General features: G+C 38.5%; 1 protein-coding gene across 1 annotated transcript in view; it reads left to right on the forward strand.

Moving 5' to 3' along the window:
• Positions 1–1634, forward strand: part of TPBG (trophoblast glycoprotein) — a 3271-nt gene extending 1637 nt beyond the window's left edge. Inside the window, exon 2 of the mRNA XM_006143350.3 lies at positions 14–1634. Within this exon, the coding sequence (XP_006143412.1) occupies positions 14–935 (922 nt within the window). The 3' untranslated portion in view covers positions 936–1634. The remainder of the gene's footprint in view (positions 1–13) is intronic.
• Positions 1635–13793: the final 12159 nt, after the last annotated feature.

Genomic DNA, 13793 nt, shown 5'->3' on the forward strand with positions numbered 1-13793 from the left:
CCTTCGCCCGCCTGCCGCCGCTGGCCGAGCTGGCCGCGCTCAACCTCAGCGGGAGCCGCCTGAAAGAGGTGCGCACCGGCGCCTTCGAGCATCTGCCCAGCCTGCGCCAGCTCGACCTGAGCCACAACCCGCTGACCTACCTCAGCCCCTTCGCTTTCTCAGGCAGCAACGCCAGCGTCTCACCCCCTAGCCCCCTGGTGGAACTGATGCTGAACCACCTCGTGCCCCTTACAGATGACAAGCAGAACCAGAGTTTAGAAGGCATGGTGGCCGCGGCCCTCCGGGCAGGCCATGCTCTACGCGGGCTCAGGCGCCTGGAGTTGGCCAGCAGCCACTTACTTTACCTGCCCCGGGATGTGCTGGCCTATCTGCCTGGCCTCAGACATCTGGACCTGAGTAACAACTCGCTGGTGAGCCTGACCTACGTGTCCTTCCGCAATCTGACACACCTAGAGAGCCTCCACCTGGAGGACAATGCCCTCAAGGTCCTTCACAACGGCACCCTGGCTGAACTGCAAGGCCTGGCTCATGTCAGGGTCTTCCTGGACAACAATCCGTGGGTTTGCGACTGCCAGATGGTGGACATGGTGGCCTGGCTCAAGGAGACAGAGATAGTGCAGGGCAAAGCCAGGCTCACCTGTGCATTCCCAGAAAAGATGAGGAATCGGGTCCTTTTGGAACTCAGCAGCTCGGACCTGGACTGTGACCCTATCCTCCCCCAATCCCTGCAGACTTCTTATGTCTTCCTTGGTATTGTTTTAGCCCTGATAGGCGCTATTTTCCTCCTGGTTTTGTATTTGAACCGCAAGGGGATAAAAAAGTGGATGCATAACATCAGGGATGCCTGCAGGGATCATATGGAAGGGTATCACTACAGATACGAAATCAATGCGGACCCCAGGTTAACAAACCTCAGTTCTAATTCGGATGTCTGAGAAAATGAGAGGACTGAACAAGGACAACTCTGCATGAGGTGTAGACTTAAGCTTTACCCTGTACTAGGCTTGCTCCACTTCACCCTCCACTATAGACGCCACTGACTGACTGAAAGCAGTGAAGGGGATTTTGCTTCCTTGTTATGTAAAGTTTCATGGTGTGTTCTGTTCATGTAAGACAATGAGCAACTGTGCATAGTGTTTGTCCTCTTCCTTTTCTTGGAACTCCTCAACTCGAGTGGAGGAATTTTTCAAGTTTCAGCATGAACATGGACTCCTTGCTGTCTGTCTCTCTTAGTACAGTTCAAGGTGTAGCAAGTGTACCCACACAGATAGCATTCAACAAAATCTGCCTCAACTTTTTTGAGAAAAATACTTTATTCATAAATATCAATTTTATTCTCATGTACCTAAATTGTGGAGAAAATTATTGCATCCCATAAACTGCCTGCAGACCTTAGCAAGCTCTCCAAAATAACTCCATAGTACGCAGGAGCACCTGCATCCCAGAGCATGGTTACATTTTACTGTTCTGCATATTATGAAAAATAACTTGCAACTTCAGATAACTTCTTTGACAAAGTAAATTCCTTTTTTGATTGCAGTTTATATGAGACTGTACTGAAGTTTTTCTATAAACTGCACGGAGCACCATTAGACTGAATTGTTTAAAAAAATCAATAAAGATTCTTAAAAGAATTACAGTGTGTTCAAGTTTCCTATTTGAAAAAAGTATTAGAGACAATGATATTGAATGGTTCTGGTTCGGATAATTAAGTTATTAGTTAATGTAGCTGAGACTCAAACTGGAGCAACATCTTATATAATTATGATTTTAGAGAGAGTTTTGAAATGGTGGATCCTTTAAAGATTTAAATAGAAAATAATGAATATTCATGTGACCAGACTACTCATGGACCCAAAGTGAATGCTATTCATGAAACAATTTTGTAAGAGCATATAAAGTTGGGAAGAATGAAGAATTATATACGATAATCAGCTCACAGTTTGGGACTTTTTTTTTTTTTAGATGAAATTGTTATGACAAACATTTTCACGTCATTTACTTAATAACATGCCACAAGAAATTTGTTCTATAGGTTTTTAGAGCCATGTGTGAAACAAATATAATGCTAGTGAGTGTATGAAAATGAAATGTTTTAAAGACTTTCATATTTTGAAATAAAAGACTTAGAGCTATAAATTGTTTCCAGAGATCATAGTATGAATTGGTACTTACATTTTTCTTGAGAATATTTTTAAAAAACATCTATAATGGAACATAAATGGTCAACGGTTTATCACACGTTAGCTAATATGTTTTCCTAAACTGCCATGATTGAATGTGAACTTGAGGAAATAACCAGAGAGAAATGTCTATTTTCATAAACAAGTGTCTCAATTAATTGTAAGTTTTCATGTTCCATTCAGTATTTAAAATTTGAGGATATTTTTATTTTAGTTAAACTATATAAGTAGATATATCTTTGTGAAAGATGAATAACCAGGTATAAATAAAAACAGCCACTCGTCAATGGATACCATTAATAGTACACCAGGTTTTTCCCCTCCCCAAAGTGTATTATCCACTGCTATAAGTTGAAAGTAAATTCCATTCATCAATCGCCAAGCTGTTACTATCAAGTGACTTAAATTTAGCCATTACTGCTTAACTCAAGTAGGGAAACTTGCATCAGTAAATCTTAGGGCCTGCTTTCCCTTTAAATTGGTTATGTTCTGTAATGCTTTACCTTTTATTAAAGTACACATTTCTGTATTTTCATAAATAAAAGGGGATTTTATAGTACTTTAGGTTCCAGAAATCTTTTTTTAGTTTAAGTTCAACAGTTTTTGAAAAAAAGTTAAAAGTATGAATTTGCTTTCTGTTTAGATTATACATACAGTCAGGAAGTAAAAGGATGTGATGTTTTAATATTGTTATAGGGCTCATTTTATAGAATATAGTATTTATGGGTTATATTTCAGATATTTATAGTTACTTGAGAAAAGGTTAAATATGTGATATTTACTATTACATTCTGAGTTTTCACCAGAATTTATAAACTGGCTGACTGCCATTATTTCCTAAGAGCAATGGAAATACTAGCTTGCCAAAAATTGTGAAAACTTCTAAAAAATATCTTAGGAGTAAGTTATTGGTGGACTTTGGCTGGTAAGTCTACTGATAGTGTAGACAACAACTAATGATAATATTGACAGAACCTCTGTTCAGAATTGTTTCTTCATTGCAAAATTCTCTCACAGTTAAAAACTGAGCGTTATCTAAGATCCAGGAAAGCAGATTGATTAGCATTTCTCTTCAACTCCCTGAAGCAATGATGACCTATGATGAAGTGAGGCTGATGGCTTTTTGGAAGGTATGATTTACTGCTTTTCATCTACCCTTCTTCATCCGTATGACCTCTCCAAAATATGGCAATAGAAAATTCTTCAGGTAAAAAAAAAAAGGAATAAATATATCTCATTGGACATCTAATTGATACTGTGCAGTCATAATACTTTTAAGTCTATAATCCTATAAGACCATATAAATTCGGTGGGAGATAGGTGCTACATAAATCTAAAAGGTATAAGGCAATATAGGAGAGGTGAAATAATAAAAGTCAAAGTATCTTTTTTTAAGTGTGCTTGTTTTAAACATGGTTCTTAGTATCTTATGCATTATTTGTCCTCGAAACTGACAAGTAATCCATTATTAAAAATTTATTTTCGTTGTAATATGCTTTTATTACTGAGCTTAAAGTTTTCATCGGAAAACATCATTTATCCTTTACAAGTTTCATTTGAAAAAAGTTGAAAAAACTTAAAAATTCAAGAACTTGATAAATTCCTTACTTTAAAAAGCTATTAAAATGTCCAATAAATTTCTATTTATGGTGCAGAGATTTTAGGATAATACGACTATTTGACCTTGAATTGTAACTCCCCCCTTTTCCTGTAACTGTTCAATTCACTGCATTAGTTTTTGTAATATTGGTTTTGCTATCACGAATGTGATTCAGTGGTGACTTATGAGGCAAATTTGTATAGCAGCTGATAGATTTTTCTCACAAAATAGGACACTGAGTCACTTGATAGAATTTTTAAAGGAAAAAGAGCTACACCCAGGGGTTAGAGGTGAGGGAGGCTGCGTTGAAATAAATGAGCAAATCATAAAGAGTAAATCCTTATAAAATGTCTCAATCTGGCAGCAAATGTAGACTATGCTCATCTCAATATTTGGTTAGAAATACTTGTATCTTTGTCTTCTTAGCATATATTTTAACACGGGGCTTACCATGACAATGGAAGCTTTAAAACTCTAGTCTAGAGTCTTTCATATCACTTCTGCTTTCCATTGTAATTTTTCTCCAAAGACTATACTAAAAAGGTTTTGCAAGGTTTAAAACAATCTGGCACACCCTGCTTCAAAATCCATTCAGTCATCCAGCCTTCAGAGCAGTACCATAAAGTGAAGACAGGCATGTATTAGATAAGTTGAGGTTTTACTTTTACATTTGTGTAAGAATTTTTAACAGGAAGGAAACTATATTTCTAGATAATATATGAAAATTCCTTGACAATTTTTTTTTAAATCTTTCAGCAATACTGCAGTGCTGCACTAGAAATAATTAGTTCAAGAAAATATATTCTGTGATGTCCAGGTGATCCTGTCTTTTAGATGGGGAAAAACTTGAGACTATTTTGTATAACTTTTTTTTTTTTTTTTTTTTGTATCCTTACAGGCTTTTTATTCAGAAAGTAAAGCTTATTTTATTTTGCGCTTTATCTTAGAACATTTTAGCAGCTCTATCTTTGTCATGGATTTTAAAATAATTCTAGATTTAAAAGTTGAATATATGATTTATATAATTTTGACAAGAAGAAGAATACTTAGTTTTTTAAAATTGGAAGGACTCTTAGATGTGTCAAGCCCGGTTTCTCCTTCTATAAATGAAGAAACTGATGTGTGACTTATGTTATATAATGACAGCCAGGACAGGATCTCAGGGTTCCAGAGTCCCCTTCTGGTTCTCTTTTTGCCAGATGATGATATTACTAATTGTCTATCATGAAGTCTTTGAAATTTCCAAGTCTAATTGTAAAAAAGGCATTTGCTTTGGTGAATTTATTTGTTTTAATTGTTTTTGCTTTAAGTGACTATTTGCTCTAGATTTCACTTCCCATTTGTTAAAAATTACTGTTTCCTGAATATACTTATTCCCTATTTTTTCAGGGATGTTTGAAATAATGTTTTCATAACAGTCTTATTCCTATAAAACTCCTCTATGACATGATAGGATATATTTTGGAAATTAAATGAAAAAAGAATTTTTTAAGGAAAAATAAAAACTCTGGAAGGCTGTGCTAGCTTGTGCAGTTCTGTCTTAGAATGAGTTAGCTCAGCTGGTCAAAACTAAACAAACGAGTCCAAGTTCATGGCCATGAAGTCAATCACTCACCGGGTGAGACAGTCAGCTTTGCATGCTCTGGTCTGCTTTCTTGGCCCACGCCCACTCCAGGTGCACGTTACCATCCTCCCAGGATGTGGACCAAACAGCAAAGTTAAATCAATGCAAATCTATCATCACCCTAGAAAACCAGCAAACTGACTGGCTAGACCCTGCTAGCCTTGCTTGTAATGTGCCTGTGCACTGTCTTTACACAGGCAGGACCACACATAACAGTCCCAGTTTCCTCCCATCACACTACATAAACCACAGATAGCAAGAGATGTATCATTTATTTGAATTTTGAGGAAAAAAGAAATCTATCATGGATATCTTTTAATGTATCATATGGTAATTGACTGAGATTTGTTTTTTTATTTAAAATGAGAATTTGTTTAAAGATTGTGATTACTATATCATGACCTTATTTGTAAATGTTTTTGAAAACCTAAATGGAGTTTACGTGTAGCTGGCATTTTATGATCATAGGATTTAATGAGTAGTTCGTAGTATAACTTGGTTAATGTAAAGAAACATGTTTTCAAGGAAGCCAAAGTTTAAAATATGCTAGATTATAATACTTTTTGTGAAAAGTAAATATTTAGTAATTCAAGGGTGCTTTTAGTTCATGGAAAAATTAAATGAAAGCACACACATTTATTTTGGTGCACAATATTTGAAAATATATGTGTATACTTTGAATTAACTTAAATTTCATAATATGCATTTCTATGGACTTTTTGAAAAGCTCTCATATGTTTTTAAAGATCTGAGAATACTATTAAGATAGGCTTTTTTTTTTCCCCAAGAGATGTTCATAGACTTCTCTACTTTACCTTTCCCCACAGTCCTGTTTCTACTTTGTTTTCTTCTCTCACTGAGAACCACAATACATTTCAAGGTGACTACTTTACACAGGGGATTTGGATTGACTGAAACATTAGATGGATCAATTTGCAAATATACATGACTCTGCATGATACAGTTTCCCTGAATTTTTTAGTACAGCAGAAAACTGTATTAAAAGAAGACTTTTTTTTTAGTTAGATGCATTTGATGGTTACTCTCATAGAGCGAACACATGATTAAAAGACATTTTAAAATTAACTCTTGTTTGTAGAATATTTAAAAATACAGGTGGAAAAAACCTGAATGATTCTGTCACTAAGGAAAAATGCCCTAATATTGAGATAAACTACTTTCTCTATGTCACATGTATCTTGCCTTTCTACTTGCAATGTTATGAATGTTCCCCACTATCATTAAAAACTATTTTAATATCTGATTTTAGAGGACTGCAGACAATCACATCTTATGCTTATTAGGACATTTCTTGCTATTTAAAACAACATTCTAATGAGCATCTTTGTACCTACCTGTTTTTCTTCATCTCACATTTTTCTCTTAAGGTAGAATCTTGAAACAGAATTACTGTATTAGAGGTAAATCTGTTTTTCTACTAGCATCTAAGAATATTTTTTATTCTATTTTAGTTAGGAATATTGAATATAGTCCGTAGTTCATTATATGTTTTAAGAGTTTATACATCAAGTTTTACAGAGTAACGTAATGTCTGGACAAGATTTTCAACAGTAAGAAGCATTGATCAAGTCAAGTAACTTGTGTTTTTAAGTCCATAAATGTCTATTCTTTGTTAAAATAACAAAATCAGAGGGTAGATAAACCCATAACCCAGATGTGACAGGAAGAGAGAGAGTTATATGATGGAGAAAGTGTGGAGGAACATTGACGAAATTAATAAAGGTAGTTAGAAGATAGGAAGCTGTTTTTAAAGTATCTGTCTTCACCTGAATTCTCTCTTTTTTCTTAGATGATTTGTGTGTGTATACTTTGAATTAACTTAAATTTCATGCATGTGATTTAACATACTTTATCTTAAGATTTCAGGGGCCAGCCTGTGGCATGGAGGTTAAGGTAGCTGGATCCCACATGGCTGACTGCAAGGTTCAAGTTTTGAACCCAATGACTTGAGAACATGCTGGGTGCATTGTGGGTATGTGCCCAGAATCTTGACTTGGGAATAGAGGAGGGATTACGGTGAAGCTACACCTTCTTGGGGGTGCTTTCTCATTTCCCTCCCCCACCACACCATTTCTCTCAGGTATTCATACATACCCTATAGCAAAATTTAAAAAAAAAATTAAGTGAGGTGCAGCCTAGGTGGCACAGTCCATAGCATACTGAACCGCACTGATGGAAATCACATAGCAAACCACGGGCTCACATTCCCCTGAGCCTGAAAACACACTAGATGCATGCACGGGCACCCAAGAGGAGCTGAAAGGCTAGAGAAAGGGGACTGAAGCATGATGAGACCCTGCTGAGGTGCTCTGTCCTCTCTCTCTGTGTCGCTTGTGCATGTGTGCACTCATGCACCCTTTATCATAAAAAAGAAGAAAAATTTCATTGAGGCCCTATGAACCAATTATTCAGTTCATTCAGTAGATATTTAATAAATGTTTTCTATGCATTAGGCACTGTTCTTGCATTGGACTCTAAAAGATGAGTTTCTGACATGAAATTCCTTCTAAGATCTAGTATGAGGATATAATAACCAATATTTTATTGAGTAATTACTATGAATTAGGCAAAGACATTTACATGTAAGATCTCTTTGAAAATGGGAACTGAGGCTCAGAGAGGATAGATGAGTTGTCCAGGGACAACTAGGTAGTAAGAATCAGATGTGAGATTTGAACTGTTGCTCTGCTTGTTTTTTTGTTTGAGGTGAGAGGGGAGTCTGTTTTGATGTCCTATGCTCTCAACCCATGAGCTTTAGGAGCAATAAAATGCTAATGGCTTTGTTATAGGACAGAACATGATAAACACAACTAGAGATCCAAACAGTGTGATACAGGGTTTAGAGAAGGGAGAGCTCATCTGATTGGGAGGATCCAAAGAGGCTTCATGGAGGAGTTAGCTTTTAAGATGATCTGGAAGAGGTCACTACATATGGCGGGTAGAAGAAAAAACTTAGGTCAGGGGTAACAGCTTGAGTCAAGAGAATGGAGACAACTGAAGACTAAGTGTTTTGGAAACAGTAACATTTGAAGTATGTTTACAAAGGAGAGTAGTGGAGAGTGAGGCTAGAAAGATAAATCTATAGCTGTGATAAATTGTTTTTAATCTCAGCAGACAGCGAGGGAGCTATTGGAAAGTTCGGGAGCAGGAAAGTATTATGCATAGCTGTGGCTGTCCCACCAAAGTTGAGATCAGCACACTCCTTCCCACCAAGTCTCATAATATCACACATACACCAAGATAGTCTAAATAGATTTATGGCTTGCATAATGGGACTTTCTGGAAAGGGTAGGACTTGGTCTTGTATTTCATTGTGATTAGGGCTAGGGCCAGAGTTCAAGTTTGAGAGGTTTTAACATCTCAGCTGATGCCAAAGGATGAAGCTCATGAACCTTCTTATGGGCCTGCTCAGATAAGAGGCACAAAGTGAGAAGAGGGATAAGGCTTAAAAGTTATCGATTACTCAAACATCATAAATGGAGTCAGACTCTGTTACAATGCACCTCTGATGTTTAGTTGATGGTAAATATGCCCCATTTCATTTCATTGATTTTTAACTTTTTCAAATAAGCCATGGCTTATTTGAAAGTCTGTGAGGCTTGAAGCATAAGGCCAATTAGGGAGGTGAAAGTTTCATTGAATGCCTTCTTTAAGAATCTGTGGTGTGTATTTTGAGGAGTGAAATACATACTTCGGTCACCATCAATAGTATTTGGAACTCAAAGGGGATAAGTAATATCTTGGTAAGGCCTCTTATTTTAGCTGTAAGATGGGCAATATGTGTGATGTTGGATTATACTCTGGGTATTTGTGAGGCAAGGCATTTGTGTTCTAGCTCAAAGAGGGTGATTATTATTGCTGTTAGATAATTGTCCAGGTAATTGGTACTGCCCCAGGAGTTCACACAAATATACACATTTGGCCAGTTTTTGTGCCGAGAATCCTCTAGAGCTAAGATGACTTCATGAAGTCTGGCCAGTTGTGCCGACCTTTCATTCCAGCCTCCATCAGGGATGTCCTGGTTATGAGGTGGGCAGCAGCAGCACACTTCAAGTCTTTACTGTGTGGTATGGTGACCTCACATAGGCACAGTATACAAACTCCCTTTTCTGGTTGCTTAGTTCATCTTGAGGGTCCTTCTAGGTGGTCAGTGGGTCTGGGAAAAGGGTGACCTCTGGCATCATTACTTCTTGCAAGAGACTGAGAACAGAAGTCACTTGCTCCTGTAGGTTAAATATGCCAGAAGACCCAGAGTTAGCTTTATTCCCTAAGTTCCATTTGTACTTTAATAATGAGACCTCTGTAATTGCTGAGTCTACAGAGTGCTGGCTCAGAGATCCTAGGTAGAAGGTGTAACTGAGTATAGAGAGTTACAGGCTGAGGACCTGTGAGGGTTTCTGTGTTAAAAAAGACCAAGTATGCAGTCAGCAGCTAATACTCATGTGTGTCACATGGGGACAAGTAGGGCAGTTCCTTGCATCGGAAATCCATGGGCAACTTAGGGACACCATGGATGGTCTGGAGACTCCTGGGGAAGTTAGAGGAGGTTGCTAAAGCCTCAATAGTAAAGGAGTCTCTGGGAGACATTAACGTGAATGCCTGTTGTAGCACAACTTAGACAAATTGTAGAGCCTTTTGTTGGAAAGGATCCCATTCAAGATGGGCCAGTTTGCAAATAATTGCATAAATGAACTTAAGTAAAATCTATAAATGAGAACATGCTGCCTCCAGAACCCAAACAGTCCTAAACAATGTTGGGCTTATTTTAATGGAGGCTGAGAGTGTGATAATGTTTTCAGGGTTGGAACAGCTCTTGATGGACGAAACAATCACTAAGAATTTAAGGTAGGCAGGGCTTTTACTGTATACTGGACAATGACCCATTTCCTTTTGTAACCTTCCTTGTAAGAAACTGTATCTTTTTTTTTTTTTTTTGAGAGATTTTCACTGTAGGGCGCGTGCGCTCGCCAGACAGACAGAGAGAGACATAGAGACAGAAAGTGAGAAATCACCCCCCAGGGGGAATGGTCACGCCTCAATCCCTTCTCATCCATTCTCCTCTCGGGATCTTGGGCACGCACGCACACGTGCCCGGCGTGAGTTTTAAGCCACCGGGTCCGGGACACGAACTGTGGTCGACTACGTGGGAGTCCAGCAACATAGCCATTACGCTAACTGCTGGTTCCCAAGAAACTGTATCTTGAATGAGTATATCAGGTGAATCTTGAATGAGGACGATATCATGAATGTAATATCATATCTGGATTGCTGGAGAAAGGTGGTCACAGTGAAGGTTTTGTCTGCAGAAATTGCGTAGGAGGGCAGGGCTGTTAAAGATACCCCATGGGTAGCCAGATAAAGCTGTTTTGTGTCTCTTCTATGGTGATAGCAAATTGGGGCTGAAAGGCTGTTGAAACTTAAATTTGTCAAATGTGTAATAGTAAAGCATTTTATAACTACTGATTGGCTAGTTAGTAATTTCAATTACAGTACGAGTATAATATTTCGGGGTACCCTGGCATTAAGGTTGTGCTAATCCACTGTTAAATGACTTTCCTTTTTATCAGGTTTGAGCATTGGCCAAATTGGGCAATTAAAGGGGAAAACAGTAGAAATGATGGTTCTTTTGTAAGTCATAGACAGTGAGCTTTAATTTCTGTAGGCCATATTTTAATCTATTTTGAACTGTATTGACTATTGTAACTGTGGGGGAAGGTCCACAGGGTCCCATTTTGTTAAGCCAATTTAAAATGTCAAAGACATAATTTATTTCAATTTACTACTTGTTGGGTCAAAGCACTCCTGCCCACCATGGGATATTTTAGATCAATGGGCACTATGACCATGGGAGGTTTAGTTAAGGCCACGGTTCCAGTGGCTAAGGTGAAGCCTGCCTATTTGCTACCAGAGCCAGTGAGTTAGCCAAGAGAGAGATAATAAAGATATCAGGTGCTGACGGTCATCAGCTAGATAGCACTGTTTGCTCCACCAATTGTTTTTTAGGTTGCCCATGGTTGTCAGGATCAACCCCACCACAGCCACTCAAATCTAGTTTGAATTTTTAAGATTCATGATAGCATTCTCACATACATGTACACACATGTGTGTACACACACCAAGAGGATAGGAAACGGTTTACTATTCATATAATGGCACTTTGTGAAGAGAGCCAGGCAGACATTTAAACTGGTCTTGAGGGAACCAGCAGTTAGCATAATGGCTATGTCGCTGAACTCCCACGTAGTCAACCGTGGTTCGCGTCCCGGACTCGGTGGCTTGAAACTCACGCCGGGCCTGTGTGCGTGCATGCCCAAGATCCTGAGAGGAGAATGGAGGAGAAGGGATTGTGGTGTGACCATCCCTTCTGGGGGGTGATTTCTCTCTTTCTGTCTCTATGTCTCTCTCTGTCTGTCTGGCGAGCACATGTGCCCTATAGAGAAAACCTCTCCCCCAAAATAGAAGAATTAAAAATTAAAAAAAAAACAAAACTGGTCTTGAATGGCTTAAGCAAAGAGGAGTGGCTCTGATTTTTAGTGCAGTTAGGAGGTGAGCCAGGGTGGGAGTTCCCAGATTGGTAGGTTTGTCTAGTCTGAGTTTTCTTTCTTTTTCTACCTGCTCAACTCACTCTACCCTTATCCCAGTGCCAAGGGACGGATGGCTGGGACCTCCTTACTGATTTTCTCAGATGTGGGGCAAGAGATGAAAAGGGAGGGGTGGGGCTTAATATCAGAAGTTGAACATCAAAAATTGGAGTCAGACTCTTTATTATCTTTTTGCTCCAGAAAACTGACTTGGTAGAGATGACTGGGGAAGACAAGTGGTTAAAGTGACTCTTTCAATAGTTCAGATAGCCCTTTTTATTAGTTTTTAACTAACAATTAAAGGAAAACATTCCCCTGCTCAAGTCTTAAGAGGCTGCCACTATTTAGCTGGTTAGTTCTTTTTTAACTTTTGCTATAGGGCATTTATGCTTGCTGGAGACAGAGACAGAGGGAGAGAGGGAAAGTAAGAAATCACGACCCAGGAGGGAAGGCCACGCCATACTCCCTCCTTCTCTATTTTCCTCTCAGGGTTTTGGGCATGCTCGTACCTGTGTCTGGTGTGTTATTCAAGCCTCTGGGTCCAGAACTTGAACTGTTCAGTTGGCCATATGGGATCCAGCCTTAACGACCATGCCACCAACTGACTCAGCAGGTTAGTTCTTCTTTTTTTTTTTTTTCTCGCTATAGGGCGCGTACACTCGCCAGACAGATAGAGACATAGAGACAGAAAGCGAGAAATCACCCCCCAGGGGGGATGGTCACGCCGCAATCCCTTCTCCATTCTTCTCTCAGGATCTTGGACATGTACACACATGCGCCTGGCGTGAGTTCTAAGCCACCAGGTCCGGGATGCGAACCGTGGTCGACTACGTGGGAGTCGCGACATAGCTATTATGCTAACTGCTGGTTCCCTCAGCAGGTTAGTTCTTAGGCTAATTGTTTGGCTCTGAATGAATTAATAGAGATGGGCTATATTTAATAGTTTTGTATTCTATCTTTTCTTTTACATTCTTTGACAGATGTTCTAATTTACCAGAGTTTGCTTCAACAAATCTGTAATGTAATAATTTAATAATAGCTAATCAAGTTAAATGTTGGGTGGTATTATGTTTGCAGAGTTCTTAGAATAAGTTGTCACATATATAGATTCATTTAAAATAAGCTTTATATATATATTTTAAACATATATACCTGAATATATGTTTAACTTTATACTTCATATTGTATAGTATGTATGGATGCTTTATTCATGGTATATTACATATGTAGTTTTATACTATATACATGATATTGACTTAAAATAGTAAGTAATTTTGTTCTCTTAATAGGAAAATGGTAGGTACTATTTCTTTTTTTACTTTTTTTTTGGAAAGGTTTTTTTTTTTTTTTTTTGCTGTAGGATGTGTGCACTTGCCAGATGCACTTGCCAGAGAGACAGAGAGAGACAGGAAGACAGAAAGCGAGAAATCACCCTCCAGAGGGGATGGCCATGCCACAATCCCTTCTCTTCCATTCTCCTCTTGGGATCTTGGGCACGCACACACACACATCCGGCGTGAATTTAAGCCATTGAGTTTGGGACTTGAACAGCTGTCGACTACATGGGAGTCCAGCAACATAGCCATTACACTAACTGCTGGTCCTGGGGCTATTTCTTAGATGAAGAAACTGAGGCAAATTGGACGTTAAATAGTCTGCCCAAATTTGCACAACTAGTATGTTTGTAGAACTTTGAACTAATGGATTCAAATCCTGCTCTAGAGTTTATATTCTTAATTACAGTGCTATATTGCTTCTGGCATGTGTTGTAACCACAGTGCTAT

Source organism: Tupaia chinensis, unplaced genomic scaffold (genome assembly GCF_000334495.1).
Source record: "Tupaia chinensis unplaced genomic scaffold, TupChi_1.0 Scaffold000097_1, whole genome shotgun sequence".
Classification (NCBI taxonomy): Eukaryota; Metazoa; Chordata; class Mammalia; order Scandentia; family Tupaiidae; genus Tupaia; species Tupaia belangeri.